The following is a 26,039-nucleotide window of genomic DNA, read 5'->3' on the forward strand; positions in this document are numbered from 1 at the left end:
TGCTTTGAGGATAAAAGGGTCGTCAATTCATAGTTTCATTCATGGCTTGGCACTGATAGCCTCGGTTTCAATGCTAATTTGAAATTCGTCTTTTCAAGTCCCCTGCAAACTGGACCCAAGTTACGCCCCTCATTTGCCCCCCCCCCCCTCGTAACTGTACCGAACTTAAAAAAAACAAACGCCAATTGGGCCGCGCAAAGTAATATCATGGGGTAGAACCTAAACGGAAAATCTTGCAACTGTTCGCTGCAAATTAACTTTGGTATTTGGGCTTTAATATGGCAAATAATAGTTTCTAGGCTTAGTTTGGATAACTTGTTGAAGGATAAAGCCGGATCAACTATATTTAGTGTCCTATCTAGTAGCCCGTTAAATGGGCGTGGGCCTGGGCGCGGCCACCGACTCGACATGCTAAAATGATCGGCAGTAATCGTCAGAGGGCGCTGTTAAAAGTTAATGGACTAAAATCATACCGATCCTCCGATCCATGTCCAACTAGGACAGTTAGTCATGCATTGCCATCCATTTCATCATCAGCTGCTTATCACAATAAAAACAGAAAGTCACCATTATTGAATGAGTTGTATGATGAGTTGCAGTACCGGAGAAACTGGGTTTTAGGTGAGCCCGTACTTAGTGTCAGACCGGGCCGTAGGCCTATACCAACGACGTGGTGGTCTATTTTGACGCACTCGCATTCAATTTGCGTTGGACAACGCGCGCGCGTTGCAAGCGTTACCTGCGCAAATTATGGTGACTCGAGGATACCACTTCTGTATTAAAAAACCTTCAAAATGTTCAAATTCTTTCTTGACTCTCCATGACTTTGTACACAACCGAGTTGCGTATGGTCCAGACCATTGTGGGGCGCAATCGGTCGATCCGCGCGATCTGTCGTTCGCGTTGTGCGATGGGTCGATTTTGTAAGATATCTTGGACTTAAGTTTAATAGTTACCTTTGTAAAAAAAACATTGTGAATTAGAAAGAAAAAGTGTCGACTGATTGAGCGTCACGATCGACCGATAGCGCAACGCGATCGACCGATGGCGCACATCGACCGAACACGTCCAACATTTACTTCCGTACATTGCATGACAGATAGGCTGGACATCACATGCATGTTTCTGTTTCTGTTCCAAGACGTTAGAAGGTTGTCAATGAACAAGCCTGTTGTGCATTCATTGACTGTATTACTAAATTGAAATAACAGAGCTCCTCTGATGTACCAGCATAGCTCCACTAGTGTGGTTCGACAGCATAGCAATATCCGAGCCTCAATAACTGGGCTAGAACCAGCAATGCATAAGGTCTACACAAAAAAGGGACTTTCTTATAATGTTAGTTTCCTAAGATTACACTATGACTATCTGATAATTTATTCATTCTCAGACAGTGCAGAGCCTATAGTGTTTACAACTAAAGTGACTCCCTGCTGGATATTCAACAGCTATGCAGCATCCAGAAACCAACCCTGCTGGCAATTCAACAGCACCGCTTGAGTGGGACAGGTGGCTGTGTGAGATTGAGCATTCGTGGCGGGATCAGGCAACACGGGAGGTGCAACACAAATTAGGTAAACCATGTCCATACTTGCAAATTGCAAGGCTGCGGCTTGAGAATACACATGCACCTATGAAAAATACCTATAAACAGGTCCAAAAAAGTCAAATTTAGCAGGGAAAATATTGAAGCTTTTACTGAGACAACACTTAGAATTTTTCAGACCAGTCTCATAAGGTTTGTGCACAGGGTGTCATCAAGTGATGTCTAGGTACATTATTTTTCCAAATTTTAAATTGCTCATAAATGTTTTCTTACTGAACAGAGAAAGCTTTTCGTTCAGTGGATCCTCTTCAGCTTCATGCCTTTGTCCTTCACCTGTTGGACAAGAGCCAAGATTTGCGTCGGATGAAGCCATCAACTTTAGCTCTTATCGTCCTGAAAGAGTTTTTGCCGTGGGTCAAGAAAAACAGCCATGTGCTACCCAAAGTAGGTATCCCTACTAGCAGTGAACGGACAATACGTAAAATAAGGCCGAAATGGTGAAAATGATTAATCTCTATATTTTCTGACGATCTTTGGAATTTAAGAAGCATGTGGACAAAAGGAATGAGAGAATATCTTGCTGGTGCAACACAAACATGCAAACCTTTAGGCTTTTTGTGAGCTTAACAACTTTGTGAACTGTATTCGTATTTCAGGACCCGTCTGCTATTATCACCGATGGCATGAAGTTGCACGCCTTGCGGCTGGCAACAAGTGCACACATCAACCTGTTTGACATGATATGTGAGCTGTATCATCTCAAGTGCAAGGGCAATGAGTACTTGGCCACACACCTTAGAATACTCCTAGCGAGGAAACAGTTCAAAGAGGTAAAAGAACACGTAGATGAAGCAAGCCTAAGAACGTTTGTCCAAGGGCCTGCAAAATTCTGTTCAATTGACTCTCAATGGCTATTCGCTGGAAGTCTTTTCATGCATAATACACAATGGGCCGGATTTAGCCTTTTAAAACCTTGGTGTTTCCCTTGCATTCTTTGCTTGCTAAATGTGATCATAGATTGTCTTCTTTTTTGTCTCATAGGCTGGGGTCGCGGCCTACAAGCTTCAACTTCAACACTGCTTCAAAATTGAGGAGGTTGGGCTTCTCTTTATAAAAATTTTGTTAATAAAGAACGTTTTTCAAAATCATGAATTGTTTTAATTTACTCCAACCTGAGTTTCAAGATGCTCCTTAAAAGTAGGCTTCCCATATTTTGCCGCGTGTCTTCCAGATCTGCTTGCCGCTGGTTTTTCAAGACAAAGTGAATCTCGTCGAGAAGTACATTCAGGACAGCAAGGAGGCACAGGAGGAGCTGATACAAAGACTGGACTCCTTCTGTACCAGGGATTCCGATCTTCAAGACATCATTGAGTAAGGTCAAAACGTAAAATGACCCAAAACACCACAGACCAGGTTTCGTAGGTGGTCTGTGAAATAATATGTGTGCACGGCTCAGATAATTCACTCTCTAGTTCATCTCACGTTTTGTTCATGTCAGCAAAATAGTTGTTCTTGTCACCAAAATCGCATAAATCTAACACAATTAGACATGAAGAGTGCCACCTTGTGACCCATTGTGTCCACTCTTGCCAGCCTTTAATTGTGTCCCACGGTGTCATCAGGTGGCGTCCAGTCGCCACTCCTACCCCCTCCCCAGCCCACGACCCCCCCCCCCCCCCCCTTCCCTTCCCAGTGGTTCGCACAGGTAATTTTAAAATTGAGGAAATGTAATCCAAACGTTTTTTTTACTTTATTTTATTTTTGTTTGCAGTAAAATGGAAGCCCCTGGAGTGAAGAAGGAGAAGTTACGACCCAAGTACCTCAGCAAACTGATTTTGCGATTGACAAAGCTGTTCAAGCTAGACCCAGCGATCTGTCCCAATACTAACTACCACAAGGATCTGAGTGCAGTCCGGTTCCTGATGTACAAGAAGTACATTGAGGTAACGCATTGGCCATTAATTGGCTACCTATTGTCCAACAATAGACGGATGTACTAAGCCCTGGCCACTGTGCTAGGGCTGTCCTGAATTTATCAAATATTTGAATATTCTATCGTCCGCGGAATGTTCCATAGTGTATCTTGGTTCAATTATTGGAAAGATAAAAAACAGCGCATGTACACACACTTTGAAATGTTAATTCAATCGTAAAGTTGCTGTGCTTTACTGTCAGATGCCACATTTTGTTGACAGTAACTTTTTTGTCGACAGAGGATCCTGGTTATGAAATACTTGCGCAAAACACTCTTGTGGCCGTATGATTGATCACCCCACGTACATTTTTCCAATTTTTACTTGGCGTGCAGCAATCCTTAGATGCTGAAAACTGGGATGAGCTGATAAAGAGCACTATCCGAGACAACGAGGCCTTGCAGGAGGAGTTTATCAACTTGCTCATAGAGTACAATGACCCTCCGGCTGCTGCAAAGTGGGCAGTGCATTATGGGATTGATCGGAGCAAACTCGCTGCGGATGTGGCTGGAGCAATTGAGACTTGGTAATGACATGTAGATGTTGCATTATTGAAATTAGAAATCAAAACTTTTATCTCAGAAAAAAACTTGCTTAGCAAAGTATTGGCTGTTTTTTCTTTGTTGCTCTTGTCTAACCTTGTGTCTCATTTTGGAGCAAGTTTAACAAGAGTTATTGAATAGACCTCCCCCCCCCCCAAAAAAAAAAAAAAAAAAAAAACAAACAAATAAAAATAGTACCATACTATTACAGCTTTGCAGACAATTGTTTCACAGTTAACCATTCTTTCCTCTTGAAGTTCCTCCTTTTAGTCTCCTTCCCTCTGTGAGATGGTCAGTATGAAAGCATCATCATTTGAGATATTATTGGCTGGTCTATTTGATGTTCTTGTTTTCAGCCCTCCTCCCTCTGATGAACCAGATAACTGGGATGACAATGTCGCAACACCCAAGGTGTCGTTCTATCAACTGAGCCTACCCCTAGAGCGCATTGTCATGGTCGATAATGTTGGATTACTTGAAGTGTGTGAGAGGCATATATTTCAGGTATACTAATCAAGTTATGTACATGTACATATAAATTGACCTGTTAATAATTAGTACCTAGTCACAGCAATCATCTTGCATCATGTGACTATCCTATTGGGTGGTAATTTGTTAGTAAATGTTTGTTAAATTTGGTGGCAGGAGTGGGATTCGATGGTGGCAGAAGTGGGATTTGATGGGGGCAGCCACAAGTCACCACACTTATTTTATATTGGGTAGTTAGGTCCCTGTCAGTTTGTGTAGCCTTTAATTGCGTGTCTGTGTACTTTGTATGTGTAAAACTAGATATAATATGCTCTTTTAGTATATCAGATAGAGTGGAGGTTAAAATTATAGCTACAGAATAAAAAAAAATGTGTAGAATAACATTCCTGTTGGCTGCATGAGCAGAGTTCTACAGAAATTCTCAAGCTATACTTATTTCTCTTTTGGGCACATATTGATGCAGGATGATCAGCTGGTTGGCATAGACATGGAATGGACGCCGTCTTTCACTGCCACCCAAATCACAAGGTCAGTATGTAGTTCAGTGTTGTAGTCTTTAGAAGTTGTGACGTCATTAAGAGCAGAAATTCGGCTAAAGCTGGCCGAAGCTGTTGATTGATTAATAGCTGCCATGAATTTCTCTTACAACTTCAGGTTAACAAAGACACGCTGAATGGTCAGAATCTGGAGGTCAAGTCGCAGTGTTGATGTGCATAATCTGCACACATATCATGGAAGCTTGCCATGCACGCGTCTATTCCATAGACTGATTAATAGGCCCTTACCCTGCAAACATACCTCACTAGTTGTTCTAGCTGTGCCACTTCTGGCCATGCTAAAGGCTGTTCCTATTCCCTTGATCATGACAGGGTTGCTCTTGTTCAGCTGGCAACCTTGGACTGGGTTTACCTTCTTGATATGATAACGCTGATGGCCACTGCAGCTGACCGAATCAGGTCTTTCTTCCTTCGATTTCTCTCAAGCTCTCAGGTGCTCAAACTTGGTAAGATCATCAAGGTTTCGAAATCCTGACTTTGTCACCAACATTAGCTTCAAACAATCTAAGGCCCCTTATCAAGGGACTCTAGCTCAAAAATGCCCCATGATCTGATCTAGGAACATTACTTTTTCAAAATACGAAGCCAGAATTTAGAGTATGTCTATTTGCATGCTGCTAAATGATTTTAAAGCAAGAGATGCAGCCAGTTTTTGAGACAAAATTGCCATTTTGGAAATTCCAATAATGGAAGAAGTTGCAGTACAGGAGTAAATGGGTATCTTTGAGGGCAGAGATGGTTACTGCGACTGGTTTTAGCTGCTTGCGCCAAAATGGCAACATCGAGCTGTGTACTCTCCGGGAGCTGAGATGGTATTTGGAATGTTTTATGGGCTCCATGAGCAGGGGTAATAATGATTATACACTACCTTGGTGACCAACCGTGCTGGATATGTGCACTTCAGGAAAGGAAAAGAATATTACTATTTTTATCTGATTTGAATATCTTGCTTTGTCTGGCACAGGTTTTGGCATAAGCGGTGATTTCAAGATGCTAACCAAATCGTACCCCGGCCTGAAAGGACCCGTTGCAGCTGTCCAGAGAATGGTGGATCTAGACACGCTTTCTAAGCAGGTAAAGATTGTTTGTGCAGCGTATATCGATTGTCTAGCGGACCATTGCTCATCTTCGGCTTAAATTGATCAAAACAGCAGATTTTAACAAAAAATGTCGAGGGATCAATGCAAAGACGGATGGAAACAAAGTTTAAATTCAGTGACTGATTAGTTATGGAAACTTTGGCATCATTTATGTTAACCAATTGATGCAACTAAAACGTCAGGTGTTTGAATAAGAGGAATAGGAAAACAAATGATTTTTTTTATTAAAAACAATATCTATGTGTGGGCCTAATAAAAGATAATTTCATTGTTCTGTCAAAAATTGATTGATTTTTAGATTCTGAAAGCTGAGCCGGACTTCCTGAAACGGGCAGAGACATCAGAAACCGATTCTAGTGGCCCCTCTGTGAAGGGTTTGAGCGAGTTAACACTAATGTGCTTCGGCCGAGCTTTGGACAAAAAAGAACAGCTCTCAAATTGGGAGAAACGGCCTCTGAGACCATCACAAGCCCAGTACGCAGGTAAGTCACAAGTCATCACAAGTCATCACAAGTCAATCACAAGTCATCACAAGTCATCACAAGTCATCACAAGGCCATCACAAGTCATCACATGTCCATCACAAGCCATCCAGTCTCAATCCATTCCTTTTGTTTTTTGTTCATCTTCTGTTCTTTGTGACTGGACTTGTGACTTGACTTGTGATTTACCTGCGACCGTAGTTGTGATGGACTTGTATGATGGATTTTGTTTTGCATTGAAGGGGATACAAAGTCAATATTAAGTTTTGCCCTATTCCGATGTAATTTTGTAAGCACTGTGTACTAGACGCTGTCTCAGAGCCTGTGTGAAAATAATTTAAAAGCTTGCTAGGGTGGGATTTGAACCCATGACCTTCTGCTTACCGTATTGTTTCTGATAAGTGAAGAATTTGTCTATTCTTGACAGCACTGGATGCATACTGTCTGTTAGAGATCTACACATTCCTGAAGACCAAAGTCAGCGACGCGTGGCTGGATATCGACATGGAACCGACGTATTGCTCGAAGACACCCAAGCAACCCAAATCAAAAACCAAGGAACGCAAGCCACCAAAGAAAAAAGCGACCTTACATGGCTTCAAGGTGAATAAAAAACCAATCAAATGAAATAATAGAATAATTAAATTTAGTATTCCAATGGTGAGCATTGTACCATGGTGTTGGGTTGTGAAATTTCATTGGTCGAAGACTGTCCACTTTACAAATTTCATACATTCAGGCATGTTGACCTTTTGGGCTTGGCGGAGTGTGTCAGCTTATGTACCCAAGGTTCATCACCTTGGACGTTCTCAAAGACTTTTTGTTTAATGACTCTTTTGTATCTTCTTTCACCTTCTCGAGACAATACTTCTTTTTGTCTCAAAATTTGTTAACAATCTTTCACATTCACATTAACTTATAGAAATACATTCCTTTTTCTTAATTTCTGTTCCTGACAACCATCTTGTGTTGTACAGAGTGTAATTCAAGATTCTAGCCAGCCCCTACGTCCGGGTGATTTGTCGGTGGTCTGTGACACCATGCTGCAAGGTCTGGGTCGGCAGTTGAGGGCGTGCGGGGTGGATGTGAAGATCTTGGAAACATCAGATGAGCATGATGAGGCAGCCAGGGTAAGATGATTAACATCCTACAATGAGAAAGCAAATTTCACTTTTTTCTTTTTTTTCTACATTAGCAATCCTTCTCTACACATTTTAATTACTTTCAAATTAATAATTTTGTTTGGAGGGCGATGTTTTCACAACATACTTCTGTGAATCTTGCTTGTTGGAATCACGTGTTAATGCGATTAAAGAAGAAATATTCATTTATTCTCAGATTGCGTTCAAGGATGGTCGTGTGATTCTGACATCTGGCACACCCTACCAGACTGTAAGTGTTACATTTCCAGCTACATGCTGTCCGGAGGTTTCTGATTTTAAGAGGCTCTCAAACTCGGAAGAAGCACTGCCCCTTTGGGATGTCATTTTGTTTACATTGTTTATCTTGTGTCAATAACATTAAGATGTGGTTTAGTCCTTTGATGATTTGAATTCTGCACCACTGCCATGTTTGAGTGCTCAAAAGTATAGTGCTGGCAGATCCCAGTTTGTGTTTGGTCGTGTTGGTTAAGGATGAGGCAATTGTTTGGCGAAGGGATCACTAAGATACAAAAAGCTGGCAAAGGTGTTGAAATGTCAACAGTGCAAAGGCAGTGGAAATTCTGGCCTCTCCCTCTTGTTGAGCGTTTCCCTCATGTATCCCACAATGGGTGTGGAACACGAGAAATGTATTGCATTTGTGTTCGGCCTTCAAGTAAACCCAGTGCACAGTAAAAAATGGACTTAGTCTTCGTTGAATGTAGAGTACAACAAATATTGTATAGTACAACAAATATAATGTGCTTTATTTTTGGTGGATAGTTTGGAATTAGTTTCTCAAACTTCTTATACCACGGGGAGCTTATATATCGACTATCCACCCTCAGACCATATTATATTTGTATCCTCTTCATCAAACTTAAGCCTCTATATTTTGTTTTCATAGTTAAAATCTCAGGTGGGCGAAGGAAAATGTTTGGCTGTGGACACAAAGTGTAATGCCAGACAGCAGACTGTTCATGTCTTCGAGCACTTCAACGTCCGCGTTCGTCAAGAGGATGTCTTCAGTCGCTGTCAGGTAAAACAGACTATGATTCTAAAGGGTTTGGATTGAAACAAGTATACTAAGTGATAACAGTTATCAAACCATTCAAGTCAGCAATTTTTTTTGTGTGGATTAAGTATAAAACCCTGAGCCCACTTTTTTTGCAATTTTATGAACTTGCACAATTATACTCAATAATGTATCCAGGGTTTGGGTCTGACAGGGGAGAGAGTGCAAAAGGTTAATTTTCTTTCTGGAAAGTGGCCCCATTCCTTTTTAGGTGGTAAAAATGGTTAAAAGTTTGGGAGGGTGCGTTACTGTTAGTACCGGTTGTGAAGTGCTAAGGCTATTATTTCCTTTAGAAAAAATCCATATCTTTCCTTGCCATTCTTATTCTTGTATGGCTCCCTTTGAAAAGTGATGCTCTAAATTATTTCACAAGTTTAACTTGCTTTCTTTCCTTCAGGTCTGCAACCACAACATGTATGTGCCATTAAACAATGAGGACATGAAGAGACTATGGAACAAGAAGAAAGAACTTCTGGCTATGGGAGGCATTGCCGCTGGGGTTCCAGCTAGCTCGGAAGGCACTGCCGCTGAGATTCCAGTACGCGCAGAAGGCACTGCCGCTGAGATTCCAGCAAGCTCAACAACAGGCAGTAGTGCCTCTGCCAAATATCTGAACCGCCCTTTACATGGGTATGATTCTGATGAGGATGACGAAGGTTTGTTCCTTGATTTAGAAGAGGACTTTGAAGGTGGTGGTGGAGACTACTTCGACATAGCCTGCCCTTGGGTGGAGGCCAAACCATCCGGGACCTCATGCTCTTCGGCCTCACTAAACGAGAAGGCTGTTCCCTCAACGTCATCAGGTGGGGACTCATCAGTTCCACAAGTCACCTCTCCAGCAGACACTCCAATGTCCAAGACAACTCATCCCACAAACTCTCAGTTGGATCCTTCCCTTGAATCCACAGGAGAGGATTCAGAGGCACAATCAGCTAAGGCTCCCTACATGATGAGGAACTTCAATCCGCATTATAGGCCTCCGACCGACAGTGGCCTTGAGAGAACTGTCGACTTTGACAAGGTGACCGTCGGAAATAATGTCCAACTTCAGGTGGAAGGCGTCCCCGAAGGGATCGTGGAGAAAATCCAAAAATTCTTCTGCTGTGCTGGTTGTGGAAAGGTCTTTTGGGAGGGGACACATTTCGAGCGAGTAGTCTCGCAATTTGCACATGTTTTAGATATGTCAAGTGAGCTAGATGCCTAAGTCTACTTTCATCTTGAACTAACTCGGACATTATTTGTAATATTCAAGTAAGATTTGTAACATTTCAATCCAGTTCCAGTGAAAATTAACCTAGGATTTCAATTCATGTAATTTTTATAAATATGCCATTTGATAAATTCAGTGGAATAATCAGATTAATCTTTCGGGAAACAGTTCCCACTGCATTTTGAGCTAATGCGCCTATCAAATTCCCCCCCCCCCCCCCCCCCCCCCCCGTCCCCCCCTTGCGCAGCCCTGGGTGCGATGTCGGGATTTGGTCACATTTTTCATGCCCCAGGGCGGGGATTTTGGTCACTCAAATTACATTGTTACCATTGGCGTGCTACGTGGAAATGCATTTACTAGTGCGCCCCACGACAATCCCCATGTCTTGATAGGCACATAATTGTTTCTCCGAATGGCATATATGCTACCAAAAATAATGTAATGTATTAATCTGTGTATTAATTATCAAAAAATGTTAATGTTTATATTTTCTGAAATTAAGCAAAGTTGTTAAATCCGCAGGCTAATTAATGAGAGTTTCAATTTACTGCATGTAGTTTTATTCTTGCCATACTTTTCTTTGATCTGGTCTGGGATACAGGATTTTTGACACCCGAGGGACGCATGGCACCTTAGGCAAAGCTGAGGGTGCCATGTACCTGCAAGGGTGTACAAAATAAAGTCACAAAATCGAAAAGGTTTAAGATGTGACCTTTTCACACTGCAATATTAGGCTGTGGTTTATACTTAATAAATATAGATTTACAAAGAACTGCATCTTGATAATTAATTGCATATTGCTTTTTTTCTTTTTTACTTGTGAATGAATATTTTAAGTGCCTTGTAAATGCAAAACTATGTGAAAGTGAAATGTTATCAACTTTTAATGTTAGTGTATGCCCTAAATAAATGAAATGCAGAATATTACATTCTTTTGAATAGTTCAGAAAAGTCATTCTTTTGTTTTGAGTGTGTAGAACCTAGGGTGTTTTAATTAGGGTGGCAGATTTTGTGATTAGAATATGCATAATTTGTTAGAAAGTTGTGGGCGTGGTTTGAGGGTGTAAGAGGGGGTGAAGGAATTGAAGGTAAAAAGGAGGGGAGTGACGTATCAAACGAATGTTATAAAACTGCAGGGGCGCTTCAATTACACATTCATTTCTATTAAAAACTATAACTAGTTTATTTGCCGATTAATGCTTGGACCATTTTTGGCAAACATGACAGGCACGAGAGGGCGGGCTTCTTACTATTTCATTTCAAGATGGCGGCGCCCACGGCGTGATGTGGAAAACCATCCTGCTTGTTTTGAGCCTTTTAAATTAATATTATCTCGTCTCAATGAAGGTCAGTTTTTGCAAAAATGATGAAAAGACAAGAATATGGGACTGACAAACATTACAAATTTTGTTAGAAAGTACCCTGAGAAATGCATAGGTTGCTCCGTTCATTAACAAAAAATCTCAGGACTTTTCTGTTTTCATTTCACGTGTTCAAAATCCCGGTTGGCTGGTTGGTGACCTTCCACTAGGCCCTACTTGCATTACAGTCCCGAAAAATGAAAGCATGTAGCATCTATGATCTGGGAGCCACTTAAGCAGTTGTGTGCAAAGTCTATGGAGAGTCAAGAACATTTTCTAAAAATTCCGTAACAAAATTGGAAGTGTTTTTCAGTTTGAGATTCATGTCTTTCATTTCAACATTAAATGAAGAAAAAAGTGGTGTCAGGTTGCAACATTGTTTCCCCAAAATTTAACGAGCTCTATATATGTTCAGTAAGCAGTTCATCCAAGAACTCCAGTGGCAAGAAGACAAAAGTGAGGAAAAAATGGAGCCCAACACGAATACATGTGTATACTGTAGAAATTTTGAAAGTCCAGAGATATGAACAGAGCGTTCCTATTGCCCTATATATAGCGATTTGGTGATGGATTTTAATATTCTTTATGGCCTTGTAAAAATGTATTTTCATGTAGAAGTATTTTTGTCTAGCTTACATGTAGTAAAGCCAAACTTTAATCAAGAAGAATAATATTCATGCTATTTAATCATAATATTCGTGCTATAAATAAATCTCTTTAATCATCTCCTTCAGCAGTTTTTGCAATATTATAAGTATCAATAGACAGACAAGCAGATGCGTCCCACTACACTGTGGCCTCTCAGGATAGCCTTCCAAAAAGCCTTTCAACTGACTCCTCGTCCAGCGAAACCTTCCCTGAGATTCCCTGGCAGCGTAAGGCCAGCAAGTGCCATCGGTGACGACATGAAGCTAGATACGCCAGAGTTCCGTGCCGTCTTCACGCCCGAGTTGAGACAACTGGCCGAGATCTTCAGGCTAAACAACCACGAGTTGAGGATTGCTGGCGGTGCAGTTAGGGATCTACTCACGAGGGTGCGTTCAGGGGTGTCGCTAGAGGGGGAGTGTGGGGGTGTTACAACTGACACTGGGATTAGTTAATCAGATAACAGAAATATCAGTGCAGGCCTAGTGGAGATAAATGCTTGGTGTAGAGAGGTAATCATAGTAAAGTATCTTGCCCAAGAACACAAGTGCCATGATCCTGTCAGGATGTGAATCCACATGAGTTAGACACCGTAACCATAATAAGACTAGAGGCTGAACTTGTTTTATAGAAATGAATCTCAAGAGCTATTGCAATGTTAGGGAATGTGTGATGATTTGTCTCTTGGTCAACAGAAGCAACCTGAGGATATCGACTTTGCCACCACGGCCACGCCCTGCGAGATGAAGGAGATGTTTGAGCGGGAAGGCATCCGGATGCTGAACACCAAGGGAGAGAAACATGGGACCATCACGGCCAGACTCAACGACCGAGAGAACTTTGAAGTGACCACGCTCAGAGTGGACAGGGTGACAGACGGACGGCACGCTGAGGTGGAATTCACCAAGGACTGGAGGACAGATGCTGAACGGCGAGATCTAACCATCAACTCTATGTTCCTGGGTAGGTTAACCCTAAAAGAACCTGTTTTTTTCCATATTACAGCTGGGTTGGGGGATTCTACCCCCTCCTGAACTTGGACATGTAAAAACTCATTATACACGCATATATAGAGGGAGAATTCAAATCCCCCTCCCTTCCCCTTTTAGGATTAAAGAACAACTCAGGCATGCAATTGGGTATTTTTAAAAAAACGAGGGAATTCCAAACCACACAAAACTTTGTACAGTATTTTTCAATTTGTAATGGCATGCAGGAGACGTAAAAAACAAGGAAATCAGCGGATCTGAGGAAAAGTTGCAAGCCCGACAACTAAAACAAGAGAAGAAAAATAATTGTTCAAGCTTATTACAACTTGCTCTAGTTGTTAATGTTCACTTGCTTCATGGTTCTTTGCTGTTGTCCAGGTCTGGATGGTACATTGGTTGATTTCTTCAATGGCAAGGCGGATCTGGAGCAGCACAGAGTGGCATTTGTGGGAGATCCAACGGCAAGGATCAGAGAAGATTATCTTCGCATCCTGAGATACTTCAGGTAATAACCAACATCGCAATATGTACTTGCCAAGCTCCGTCTGTAAATCAGTATTTAGACTTAAGGAGTCATTGCATAAAATATGCAGGATAAATGTTGGACAGTTTTATCCACAGCGGGTCCTTTTTATCAGGTGTTAGTTGGTAGGGGTGTGCATCAGAACCGAGTACCCAGATACCAGACTGCTGATGTCAGGAACCGGTTTTAGATTATGGGATCAGGTACTCTACCAACTTTACAAATTACTTAGTAACTTCTCAGACAATGAAAAAGAAAGCATTTGAAACTTTTGAATGCCATTTGTGGGAAACTTTCAAAATTCAAACCAGGCAACATGGAAAACCAAAACAGATTTCACAATTGTGTGCATTTCATTGTGCGACAGATGACCCTTGCAAAAGTTAAAGCCCTTCAGACAACTTCCAGGATTTGAATTTTGGGGTTGGGTTTCTTTCACGGGTACCCGGGTCAGTACCGATGTTAAACCCAATAGGGTACCTGGTTCCTGTACTACCTTGAAGATACCCACCACTACTTAGTTGCTAAACAACTTTGCTGAAATCTCCCCATGATAAGCTCTGAACAATGCTGATAACTTTGTTACGGGAACATTCCAGAGGAACTGTTCAGCACATGACCTTGTCAGTTTACCATTTGAAAAGTCCTTGTGCCAACCCACAGATTTTACGGCCGCATAGCAGATGAGCCTAACCTGCACTGCGCTGAGACCTTGCAGGCCATTCGGGAGAACGGCGACGGCCTGGCGGGCATCTCTGGGGAGAGAATCTGGTCTGAAGTGAAGAAGATCCTGACGGGAAACCACGCAGCGAGTCTGATAGAATGCATGCATGATCTGCAACTCACCCAATACATGGGTACAAATACAGCTTGTATTTCCTTCTGGTTTGATCAATGAAACTGATTTTGCAAATTTGAAAGCTGATTGAGCTTTAAGTGACCGAACAAGTTGGGATATCTGTGCTGTTCTGGAACGTTCGGTTAGGATTTAGAATTAGGATTTCTCTCAATGAACTGTGTACCTGAACAACACCCACAACAAAATGGCATTTTATTTGGTCTTGTACTTAATTAAGAATTGCCTGTGATTGATACCTGATGATATCATCGTGGCATCACAGACTTCAAATCTTGCGATATTTGTTTCAAGTTCATGCAGCACACTCGTAAAAAGATTTTAAAAGTTTTCATCTCGATTTCAAGCCTAGAAGCATCTGGTTTTAACAGAAAATATCAAAACAAATATATATATTGGCCCTTGAAACTAATTTAAAATTCTGTTTCAGGCCTGACAGGAATAACCAACATCACCAATTTCCGTCGGGTCTGGGAGCGGTCTCGATCACTAGACCCCAAGCCAATGACTCTCCTGTCGGCACTGCTGAGGTCCCAGATGGAGGTCTTGGAACTCGAAGCTCGTCTCAAGATATCGGCCGATGAGAGGAAAACGGCACTTTTCATTGTCGCTGAGAGGGACGACAAGTACCATCCAAGCAACCCACTGAAGCCGTATCAAGACATTGTAGTCTCGGTAGGAACACACTTGAACCCATTAGTCTTGTACCGCCCAAAACTGCCCTACTGTTTTCTCCTTGGAGTTGTACCGCCCCAAACCCCCAGGCACTCTATGATTTTATGGAGTCTTTTGGGAATAAATACAATGTAATACAATGTAGTACAAGTGCTTCAGTCAATAAGACACAATGCCCTGTGACTTAGGTCAGCTAGGAAACCACACACAGAACACCTTAACAACAGATACATCCAGAAAACAGAAAATTTAAAGGGGAAAAAAGGGAGAAAGGGGAAGAGAACTAAAGACAGTTTAAGTCAATATTGTACTTAAATTTGTCTTAGTTTTATAATAGAAACGGCAGGAAACAGGGCCCTGCTCTGTCAATTATGTATACAGTTTTTGAACAGCGCCCCCAAACGTCAAATGATGTCCACTACGCCCCCTCCTTATTTTTTGCGTTCTTCCATTGCCGGTTAATGCTTTCCCTGCCCTCAAAAAAAAAATTCCTGGCAATACATTGTTTATTGTTAATTGAAATTCAAACTCGTTCCCATCATTTACTCTGTTTCAATCTCGTCAGTAGACCCTGGGAGAATATCTTTCCCATATTGTAATTGGACACTGCAATAACAACAAATTTGCATCTTGTATATGGTGCTTTGGATTTTAAATTAGGGTTTGGGATCACACCGTAAAATGATCGTTTCTTGTCAAACCATTGTCCGTTTCTTTCCTGCAGCTCCAAGGCAAAGAGAAGAACGTTCTCGCTTACACCCTGGAAGTCTTGAAGTACAGAGGAGAGAAAGACCTCTTGGACAGACTCGGCCATTGGGAGATACCAAAGTTCCCCGTCTCTGGGAAGGACCTCATTGAGGCGGGGGTGCCGAAGGGGAAGGAATTTGGGAAATGCTTGGAGCGACTTAAAGAAAAATGGATGGAGAGTGACTTCTTAATGAGCAGAGAGGACTTGCTGAAGACGCTTGCCCATACACCGAAGAGCGATAGGTGATGCGGGAAGAAGTTGTAATTGAAAGGACTTGCTACAGACATGGCAAAGATCTATAATCTGAACTGTTCAAATTTGGTGCAGATATTCATTTGTGAGGACAGAGTTTGGAGAACTAATTTAACCCTCCTATGCAAACATACATTCTGTGTCAAGTTGTCATTTCAGTCAAAATGAAACAAGTGACAGTTTTCAACAGTTAAGAATTCACAGCCTACATAAAGCAGGATTGACTGGCTGGGACTGTTTAAGTAACTTGATACAGCTATGCTTTGACTCCGGGTGAGTGATAAAACAGCTGTGACCACAACTTGCCTGCTTTGACCCAGTTTGACTAGTCACAGTGCTTGCTTGACATATGATCTGACTGCTGGTGACTAGCCTTTGTTAAAAAGTATAGACGCGGAAGTGAATTTTGACTGTCTATGACTGTTTAAATATCAGAAGTGTTAAATAACAGAATGTACATGTATCTGTACTCGGCACCATGGGCTCCGCAAATGTTTGTGTCATAAAGCAATTTTTTGCCTCCGACACCAAGATTTCAAGATGTAAATTAAAAAACCAACAACTAAATTAACATCTCCCAGTGCAAAAAAATATCCATTCTTCAAAAGTGAACTACTAGAAAGTGCAGTCTCTTTTGGCAAATGTTTCAACATTAATTTATAGATGAAAAGTGTACTCTTTTTATTTCAGTCAAAAATTGTTTAACAATTGACTTACAATTATTTTAAATATTCCAACAATTTCACAATCAAAACTGAAATACTGGTATTTGCAGATGAGGATTTTTGAAGGAGCGGACAGCCTTTAATTGAAAACCAAATGAAGGAGAAACTTTTGTCCCCACAATGTTTCAGTTTGATATTGCAAACAGTAATATTGGTCAAGTTTTCCCGGCACCTTTTGTGAACGGGAGTGATTTACAACACAGTTTCAATCAAGTCTTTGCCTCAGAGAGGCTACTTTCTGACAACCTGTGAATATTGTTCTGCAGTTAATCATCTGTGCTGTATTGTTTACGTAAGGTAATGTGTATATTATACAAATACAATATGCATTCTGCGGCCTTAGAAAAGCACAAAGCATCACTGATCACTTAAATCTTGTTTATAAAAAAAATTAACAAAAAAGTAATAAATAAATGCATCAAACCCACAAAAACAAATGGAATGTTGGCTTTTTACCTATGATGCACAATGCATATGCAGATTTGTACAACTACATGTAACCACATATATTTTGTTATTCCCTGGTATTATAACATACATCATAGTCATTTCTGTTCTCTGATACATTCGTAATCACTTAAAGAGAAATCCTGAGTTTATTTTTCAATTTTTTGAAGTCGTGAACGCCCTTGTCTGGAATAATTTAAGGCACTAGGTATTTAAAGAACTGCACAAAAACTTAACTTCATTTAAATTTAAAAAAACCGATATTGTACAATAACAATCAAATATGTACACTTTTACAAACTGTCTAATTATAGATCTTAAAGACACAAATAGTTTCATATGCTTGGCATGAGACTGACAATGACGACAACACCCATGAACAGTGTGAACAGCATAAGTGGAGTCAGGAAACCATACACTGGCCATATAGCAATGTTGAGACTGCAAAAGTAAAGAAAGAAAAGAGTGTAACTTGCATTTACAATGAAAACCTCTGTCAAGTTGTGTGGCATATTTATTTGTTTAGGCAAATTATCTTGGTTTTAGCTTGTTGTCAGTAAATTGAAAGTGTAAATTCCAGTTGTTTTTTACAACTCAGACAAACCCACTTTCCAATTGTATTAATTCCAAGCACAGTGCTACAATTGTGTGGTTATTTGGAAAATAAAGGGTTGCTATTAAGTGACCAATATAGTTGATAGCCATCATGGGCGTCACCAGGATTTGTTGTAAGGGGGGGGGGGGCAAAGCAAATTTGTTCCCCAAAATCCTTGTACTTTCTCTAGCATATTCTCAAGTGATCATTGAGATGGCAGGGGGACATTTGCCCACTCCACTAGGGTTGAGAAGCCTAATCGGGACTTTTATTATATTCAACACTCACCAAATTCCCCCTAAGACAAAGGACCCAGTTGCCAGAGGAATAGCCATGGGGGACGCCTTCTCCCAATCGCTGATTTTCTTGATCCAGCTCAGGTATACGATGAGATATGAGCCGATACTGACGTGAAAGGCCATCAGAATAAAGCCCAGATACAGCCACGTGCTAAAAAAAAAGATCAAAATAAATATTAAAAATATTTAAGGTTCAAATCTGTCCACAGGTCTGGTTCAAAGGAAATCTGGTGTTTTTTTTAATTGACGATAAATATTGGAAAAATCTGTTTAAATCTAAGGCCCCCCCCAAAAAAATATTCGGTCTCTGGTCAGACCAAAGTTCCGGAATTGACGCGGCCACGTGGCTTTTTTTTTTTGGGGGGTTTTTTTTTTTTTTTTCTTACAAGCTTGGATTGTACAGACAAGGTGGGTACTATTTTGCTTTTTTTGGTGTCATGTACATTGGTGTCCTCCATAATTTGCCTTGGTGCTTTCGATCATTTGTCTTGGTGCAATTTCCCATTCCTTGGTGCTCTTTGGTAAAAAAAATTGAGGAGGTGTGGAAATAGAGGGCGCTGTTGGAGCTACCGCGGAACATTTTGGAAAACAAAAGATCGACGTGCATGATTAAAATCGACGCGCGCGCTGACCAGAGACCGACTTTTTTTTTTTGGGCCTAATGCAGCAGCCATAGAGCTGCGCAATCGATGGCGGACAACGTTTCTCTACCTGTATATTCTACGATCTTCCTTGATGGCTGGAATGAGATCTGTGTAGTACAGGACAGCGAAGGACCCTAAGATCCACAACAATGTCTGGATGTTATACGGAGACCCCGGCTTTGTCTCCATCGTCAAGTCGCCCATCTCTCGTCGTCTCTGAAGTTCCTCCAACCTCTTTGGATCAATGTTCTTCAAGTCTGTGCAACAAGACAATACAAAGCAGAGGGTGAAAATTAGGGTCTGACACTGGATATTTCCCAACCATTCATGACAATGGTTCACTAGGCTCAAAATTGAACTCGTAAGACTTTTTAAGACTGACAAATCCTACTTCTTGTCCATGCAATCAAAATGGATAAAAAACTGTGCGCACTAACATGAGCGAAATATAAAACTGGCTAATTTGATTACAATTAGGCCAAATAAAAAAGGAAAGAATGTTGCAACCTGACGCTGCTTTTTTCTTCATATATCATCTCAATGAAGGTCAGTAATTGCAAAAATGATGATAAGACATGAATCTAGGACTGAGAAATATTTCCAATTTTGTTAAAAAATACTTTAAAAAATTTCTTGACTCTCCATGGACTTTGTAGTTGTACACAACTGTTGAGGTAGTGTCAGGCTGCAACATTCTTTCCTTAAAAAAAACCTATTTAACGTCCCCGCCCGCCTCTTTTTTGGAGTCCGCCTTTTTTTATTTATTTACTTTTTTTTAAAACCTAACAAATGATAAATTTTAAACAGTGACATCATTTTGGCCTCTTTGTCTTTTGCACCTAGCCCATTTCCCCAGTCCAAGTGATGGTTATTTATAAAAAAAACTGCACGTTATTTGTAGCCTTGTTGCCTAGTCTGGTTCCGCGCTGAATATCGTTGTAATGTTACATTCAGGGGGCGGGGAATCAGACCTAATGAAATGTCGGACTTTACTTCCCTTTAAAAAAAAAAATCCTCTCTGTAGCCACAACTACAAAAGACAACAAGGCTAGGGCTATTAGTATTACTAATATTAGGCAGTATAAAAAAAGCCAGCGGCCATCTTGAAAAATAGCCCGAAAGAAAGGGCCTCCTTCACTTCAGTTTGTTTCATGTTTTTCAAAAAGGCAAGGACGCTAAACATTTTTTTAACTTGGCCTTAGGGCCTACATATTATATTTCTAAGTTATATTCTGTGCATGAATCAATGATCAGTTAATTTTGGGAAAATACTAAATAAAATTATTTAAAATTAAAGCTCGACTGGTTCACTGCCCCCCATACATGCCATGAACATTATAACAATGTTTATGTAAATTCTGACCTTTGCCGTACGCTGCCATAAACACTTTAGCAATTCTTCTCCTTCGCAGCTGGAACTCATCCTCTTCTTCAGCCTCAGGTATCGGTTGGTCATCGTGACATTCAGACATAATGGCGGCTATAATTTATTTGCAGCAAAACACAATTTTCACTTTAGGAATTTGCGAAGTTGTTGTCTGTCGTACGCGTTGTCAATGTGCATTGCGATTAGTATGGTCCTCTTGGCAAACGGTGTGAAATACACAATAGCCGATACAGGTACCCAGACCTTGCTCCAATCAAACAAATAGTAATAATGAAAATTGTTCAAGGCATTAATCCGCAGTCGGTCACCGAAGTCCGGCTATTATTTCTTCCATATTGGCATTTCCTGTCCTAGTTACAAACGCGGCCACTTCAGTGCAGAATAGATATGCGACTCACTGTCACTCACGACTTGTTTTTCCCGGAACAGACTCTTTTGCTTTTCTGCGGTGCCGAGAAGCACCAATCATGAGTCTCGGAAGTTGGACACAAGTTTTGAAATGTATTAAAAAAAAGGCATGCTTCGTGTGTACAGGCACGGGCAAGCAGGGATCATATTATAATTCTACTAAGTGGAATTGAACCAGTGAAAAATAAAACTAAAACAGTGAAACCAATGGTTTGATATCATCGTCTCGTAATACAAATTACAATACATTACTTAAACGTATCGGCTCTATTATTTGGCACGCAAATGCCCGTTTGTGAGCCTGGGTTTAAAGTGATTAAAATAATCACTTGATCTGAAGTTTATATTTGAAGATTTATGAAGTTTATATTTGAAGAATAATCACTTGATTTGAAGGTTAATCTTAGCAAGAAAAGCCCAGTGTCGGGCTAGAAACTAGAAGACTGAACCAGCATGCATGTGCGTCGCCTGGCATTTCTAGACGGGTCAAAGAACACCCCCCCCCCCTCGAAATCCCTGTACTTTTCCAGCATTCTCGATTTATAACATATTAGCCCCTCAACCCATTTAATTAACAGCAATATGACTTTGCGCCTCTTTTTCTTTCTTCCCCCTTTTCTCTTTTTTTTTTGGGGGGGGGGTTGCTTTTCCGGGGGGGGGGGCAACTTATAAGCGCCCCCCCCCACACGCGACGCCCATGCCAGCATTCTAAGCATTATTCAATTCAGAGTAATGCTCGAAATATCCTTTACGTATAATTGTATGACCATACACTGCCTTGTTACTTTGGGTATTAAGTCACAGGTAATATGCAGGGTGTGGTGAACGAACATCTAGTGCTTCTGTGCAGCCTCAATGCCTAAAACACATACTGTAACAGTTATTGTGCAGAAAAAAATATTCCCAAGATTAAATCTGTCTTGACTCATACATCAAATCAAGAGGTGAACCAAACCTAATAATTATGAAGCCTATTTATGAACACACACGTCTTCCACGGATCCTACCCATAAATATAAACGACTCCGCCAAATTCTTGAGACGCGTGATATAACGGCCCATAGATAATGGCATTATCATGATTACTTGTCAACAAAGACCCAGACAGCTTAACCGCTTTACTGTATTCACTGGGCGCGGTGGCTTTCAAATTTGCAGGGCTCTGCGCTCGATCTGGTGTGGAATTTTGTCACGCCAGCTAATTAAATTTTTTGAATATTCATGATCCTATGGGTTTTTTGGCCGCTTTCATTATTGAATTGTGACATGTGACAGCTACATAACCGTGTTAACGTCGAGCACAATATCTTGAGCTTTAAAATGAAGAATGAAATGTAGCATTATTGGTTTGCGACCACATCTCCCGAAAACTGTTGATGAAATCCTAATTCAAAACGGGATTTGGGTAAACGCTTTCTTCTCGAAATAGGTGTCACTAGTTTATTTCCCGGGTAAACACTTCATCTATGACGACAAAAAGTGCACGATCTGTTGTACCATGAAGTACCGGTATTCATTTTGAACAATTTTGGACCCATTATATCTTACATATTAGGACATTGTCAGCAGCATGATGCTTTAATATAGTATTAATTTCGTCGGATTTGAACAGCGCCCCCATTAAAAGTATAATACGAGCCCCCCCCCCCCCAAGTATTGATTTTACCGTACGGAGGCCAAGTGCCCGGACAAAAAACTGTTTACATAACATTTCTGCATTGATTTGCCGCTGATGACACCCCCCCCCCCCCGCAAAAAAATCCGACTGGATCCGCCCCTGATGTTCAAAACTAAATATGCTATAGTTTTGTACTGGGATCCCCGATTTTATGGAATTCTGTTAGAAATCTCCTAAAACTTTCCATAGCCCCTATGCTTGATTTTCTGCTATTCTTTTATTTTATTTTTTCAAACAGCCTGTCACATCACATCTAGCCGAAAATCGGCTAAAACGTCACCATGTACGGTGCCAATGTACAACATTTTTCGTCTGCTCGTTTTTTTTTTACCAGACTCCTTTGTCCAATCAAATTGGCTAGATTGACGAGAAGACGTCACCTACATACTTCTGACCAATGAGAGACATGCCACGCGAGCCACGCGAGCCACGCGTGCTACGTCACGGATCGGAACGCCCTCTCGTCTTAAAAAACAAAAAATAGGGCATCTTTTTTTTTTCCACATCGATGCTACTCCGTCTGGAAATGAAGACATGCCTTCATAGTTGTTTCATTTCTTTCAATTGACAATTTTCATTCACATTGAAATTGTTGGCATTTTGTTGAATAGGTCTGAGTGGAGAAAATTTAGTATGCGGAGAAATACGCACTGAGTACTTCGACCCAAGGCAGCGCGAAGACACCGGTACGGAGCAACAGCCAGCGATATAAAAAAAAAACCCGACCCTTTTCACCTCCATATCATTACGCCATGGAAAATTACCGAGAACGGGGTCAACGGACATTGCATTGGGATGAGGCAGCTCACATGTCTTCCCGCTATTTTTGGTCAGTCACCAAAAAATTGCCTCAAATTTCACAAGCAAAATTTGAGACTTGAACCTCCGAGTCTGCCGTCCAGCTTCAAGCCCCCAACGCGGGCACTTGTACATCATACCCTGCAGTCGTCATAGACGCGGAAAAACATCATTTTTGGGTCTTGCAATTCGACCAGAAAATTGGCCTCATGTACGGGGTCACTGCAACTTTTTGACGCAGACATGTTGCGTCGTCGTCACCCATATTGAAAAACTGACTTGAACTTTGCTGTAGGCCTACATAACTTGTCATAACTTTTGTTATACATAACTAATGCTCATTTTGTGCTGAACTGAACTGAATGGACATATGGAATTTTTGTGAACTCATAATTTTGTCGAATGATCTGAATGACGTTTTTGGAGTTCGTCGGGGTAAGTCCAACTTTAAATAAGGAATTGTCGAGGTGAGTGAAAATAAGCATAATGTATTGCATTTTGTACATGGGGTTGTGTTTTGCATTGTTGAAAATTGTGCGATAAAATTCTGCAATTCTTCTCTTTAACTAGCTGTTTAAGTATCTTTCAAAGAAAACTGGAATTTCGATAAGCAACAAGTAATCATGTGTGTTTGTTGCCAACGAAATGGCGTCCATTTTGGACTTCATTGAGTTTGTCTTTTGCATTGCTGAATAGCCTTCTGTAGTTGAAATTCCATTCCTGTAGGCGAAAGCCCTTTGGAGTTAGAGTAATTTGCATATGAATACCCTTCAACGCGTTTGTCAATTATGCATGCCTTTTGGTGCATTGCGCTTTTCACGCATTGTTTCAAAAAGCTAGCCAGTGGTGCAAGTCTGCCACGTGAGCCGCTCGTGGCCGACGCAGTGTGGGCGTGTTCATGTAGACTCCGGTGATTCTTATTGGTTGAAAAGTTGAAAAGGGCGCGCGCGTGGTATGCGGCCAGGTGCACCGTCTTTGATGCACTTTGAAAGCATTCCAGCAAAGCAGGGCTAGGGGCTTATGGGCGTTTACTAAGGTTGGGGTAAACATGTTTAGATTTTCGTAAGGAATGGAGGGTTCCTTGGAATTTGGGATTGCCTTTTTGTTATAATTGTATAAAATTAAACACACTATTTTGAGTATCAAATGGCGGCATTCCAATGGACCAAAATCAATTTCATGGACAATGTATCCGCGGATCTCAAATTTGTAAAAAAAAAATACAGAAAATAATGAACTTTACACCATTATCTTTAGGGTATCTTGTATATTTTGATTATGATTGTATAAATTTCGATTTTAAAACATAGCCGACGGCATTATTTGAAGCTCAAACGAATTGGAGAAGACCTGCAGTTGAGATCGAGACTAGCGAAATTCGACGTTTGGAAGAAGGCAAATTATAAGGCAAAGTTATGATTGTATTAAATGAACGATTACGATTCAGGTTAAGGCGTAGGATTAAGGCGGGGTGGGTTGGGGTATAGGCACAATGCGCGCGTAGGCAGCCGAGCACACCAGCAGCAGCGTTAGGGAGCGTGACCTGGCACAGCCATGGTGTAAAAATTAACTTATAAAAATGTTTTAACAAAACAATAACAAAGTTATAATAAAAAAATTATTTTCGAGGCACAGTAAAGATCATTTGGCAAATCGTAGCTTGATCCTTAAAAATGATTAACGGTATATAGTCAATTAAAAATCCGTATCGAGGTAGTGTATTCTAATGAAAAAAATACAATGTTATAGAGAATAAACCTCACCCTTGATGGGTGGAACTTTTGAGAAATACGACACCCTTATGCAACTATTGAGAAAGACGTCACCCTTGATGGGTCCTATTGAGAGGAATGACACCCTTGATGGGTGATACTATCGAGAAAGTCCTCACCCTTGATGGGTGCATCGATTTTTTTTGATTTTTGATTGTTTTTTTATAAATAAGTAGACCCATGTTACTGAGCTCTGAGGTTACATGGGTTGATGAGCATTCGTCATTTATAAACCAGGAGCTCAAATTGGGATAATTTTCACGATTTTATAATTATAGGTATATGATATCGTCTTCCCGAGAAAGTGTTCACGGGTTGGTGATATCTTGTAGGTGAGATGCCGTCTTCCCGAGAAAAAATATTTCTCGGGTTGGTGATATCTTGTATATAAGACATCGTCTTCCCGAGATAATGTGTCATCACGGGTTGGTGATATCTTGTTTGTAGGGTGAGATGTCGTCGTCTCGAGAAAAAAACAATCTCTGGTCGATGATATCTTGTAGGTAAAATATCCTCTTCCCAAGAAAGAACAGATTTCTCGGGTTGAAGATATCGTGTTTGTCAGATGTCATCTTCTCGAGAAAAGGTATATCTCGGGTAGATGATGTCTTGTAGGTAAGATATCATCTTTCCGAGATATTTCATCACGGATTGGTGATATCTTATAGGTCAGATGTCGTCTTCTCGAGGAAAAATATTTCTCGGGATGACTATATCTTTTGGGTGAGATGTTATCTTCTCGAGAAAGTAAAATATTTCTCGGATTGATGATATCTTGTAGGATATCGTCATCCAGAGATCAGTTTTTTTGACGATATCTTTATCTATTTACCAATACCAAATCAGTTAATTATTCTATTAAAATGGATGATATAATGTCTATATCTTCCGTGATAAAAAAACAATTGGTTTTATCAAATCGTAGCTACAACGAAACTTTTAAAAATAAAATTATTGGAGAAAAAAAATGAGTATCTTTTTCTGAATAATAATCTTGCAAACTTCTTTTCTAATAACACATTAACTAGAAAAAAATATGAAAATGTATATCACCAGTTTTAAATCTTAAGTTCGGAAAAAACTCGATGAGGTTTTTCTTTTTAAAGAAAAATATTAAGGCAAAA

At 40.6% G+C, this 26,039-nt stretch overlaps 3 protein-coding genes across 5 annotated transcripts; 2 read left to right on the plus strand and 1 right to left on the minus strand.

Moving 5' to 3' along the window:
- The first annotated feature begins 413 nt into the window (after window positions 1-413).
- LOC119739897 (exonuclease mut-7 homolog) lies at window positions 414-11,040 on the plus strand. 3 transcript variants are annotated; one of them, XM_038215023.1, is made up of 19 exons: window positions 414-621; window positions 1,449-1,574; window positions 1,827-1,990; window positions 2,203-2,376; window positions 2,588-2,641; window positions 2,778-2,917; window positions 3,318-3,489; window positions 3,855-4,045; window positions 4,418-4,565; window positions 5,014-5,078; window positions 5,420-5,553; window positions 6,072-6,181; window positions 6,506-6,689; window positions 7,117-7,292; window positions 7,667-7,819; window positions 8,028-8,081; window positions 8,736-8,867; window positions 9,301-9,738; window positions 9,832-11,040. In XM_038215023.1, exons 1-19 carry the CDS (start codon window positions 417-419, stop codon window positions 10,105-10,107), a joined length of 3,096 nt encoding a protein of 1,031 aa, XP_038070951.1. In that variant the 5' UTR covers window positions 414-416; the 3' UTR covers window positions 10,108-11,040. The 3 variants fall into 3 exon arrangements, with proteins under 3 accessions (XP_038070951.1, XP_038070950.1, XP_038070952.1); XM_038215022.1 differs by having other exon boundaries at window positions 9,301-11,040; XM_038215024.1 differs by having other exon boundaries at window positions 483-621; window positions 1,391-1,574; window positions 9,301-11,040.
- A 1,153-nt stretch (window positions 11,041-12,193) lies between these two features.
- LOC119739895 (CCA tRNA nucleotidyltransferase 1, mitochondrial-like) lies at window positions 12,194-18,039 on the plus strand. The gene is made up of 6 exons (XM_038215020.1): window positions 12,194-12,508; window positions 12,815-13,082; window positions 13,487-13,613; window positions 14,295-14,488; window positions 14,918-15,162; window positions 15,887-18,039. Exons 1-6 carry the CDS (start codon window positions 12,251-12,253, stop codon window positions 16,154-16,156), a joined length of 1,362 nt encoding a protein of 453 aa, XP_038070948.1. The 5' UTR covers window positions 12,194-12,250; the 3' UTR covers window positions 16,157-18,039.
- LOC119739896 (transmembrane protein 128-like) lies at window positions 16,815-20,458 on the minus strand. Its single transcript, XM_038215021.1, has 4 exons — window positions 20,236-20,458; window positions 18,940-19,129; window positions 18,218-18,379; window positions 16,815-17,775 (listed from the first exon to the last, which is right to left on the minus strand). Exons 1-4 carry the CDS (start codon window positions 20,342-20,344, stop codon window positions 17,670-17,672), a joined length of 567 nt encoding a protein of 188 aa, XP_038070949.1. The 5' UTR covers window positions 20,345-20,458; the 3' UTR covers window positions 16,815-17,669.
- Window positions 20,459-26,039: the final 5,581 nt, after the last annotated feature.

The sequence above is a fragment of the Patiria miniata genome, unplaced genomic scaffold, assembly GCF_015706575.1.
Source record: "Patiria miniata isolate m_02_andy unplaced genomic scaffold, ASM1570657v1 HiC_scaffold_4, whole genome shotgun sequence".
NCBI classification, from domain to species: Eukaryota; Metazoa; Echinodermata; class Asteroidea; order Valvatida; family Asterinidae; genus Patiria; species Patiria miniata.

Excerpts from the sequence above, each read along its gene's own strand:
- LOC119739896 (XM_038215021.1), bottom strand. The coding sequence starts at position 20,344 with ATGTCTGAATGTCACGATGACCAACCGATACCTGAGGCTGAAGAAGAG. Across the intron at positions 19,130-20,235 it reads TATGGCAGCGTACGGCAAAG|ACTTGAAGAACATTGATCCA; the intron begins GTCAGAATTTAC and ends CTTGTTGCACAG. Across the intron at positions 17,776-18,217 it reads TTTGTCTTAGGGGGAATTTG|TCTCAACATTGCTATATGGC; the intron begins GTGAGTGTTGAA and ends TTACTTTTGCAG.
- LOC119739897 (XM_038215022.1), top strand. The coding sequence starts at position 417 with ATGATCGGCAGTAATCGTCAGAGGGCGCTGTTAAAAGTTAATGGACTA. Across the intron at positions 4,046-4,417 it reads GCTGGAGCAATTGAGACTTG|CCCTCCTCCCTCTGATGAAC; the intron begins GTAATGACATGT and ends TCTTGTTTTCAG. Across the intron at positions 7,293-7,666 it reads CGACCTTACATGGCTTCAAG|AGTGTAATTCAAGATTCTAG; the intron begins GTGAATAAAAAA and ends TGTGTTGTACAG.
- LOC119739895 (XM_038215020.1), top strand. The coding sequence starts at position 12,251 with ATGCGTCCCACTACACTGTGGCCTCTCAGGATAGCCTTCCAAAAAGCC. Across the intron at positions 12,509-12,814 it reads TTAGGGATCTACTCACGAGG|AAGCAACCTGAGGATATCGA; the intron begins GTGCGTTCAGGG and ends CTTGGTCAACAG. Across the intron at positions 13,083-13,486 it reads CATCAACTCTATGTTCCTGG|GTCTGGATGGTACATTGGTT; the intron begins GTAGGTTAACCC and ends GCTGTTGTCCAG.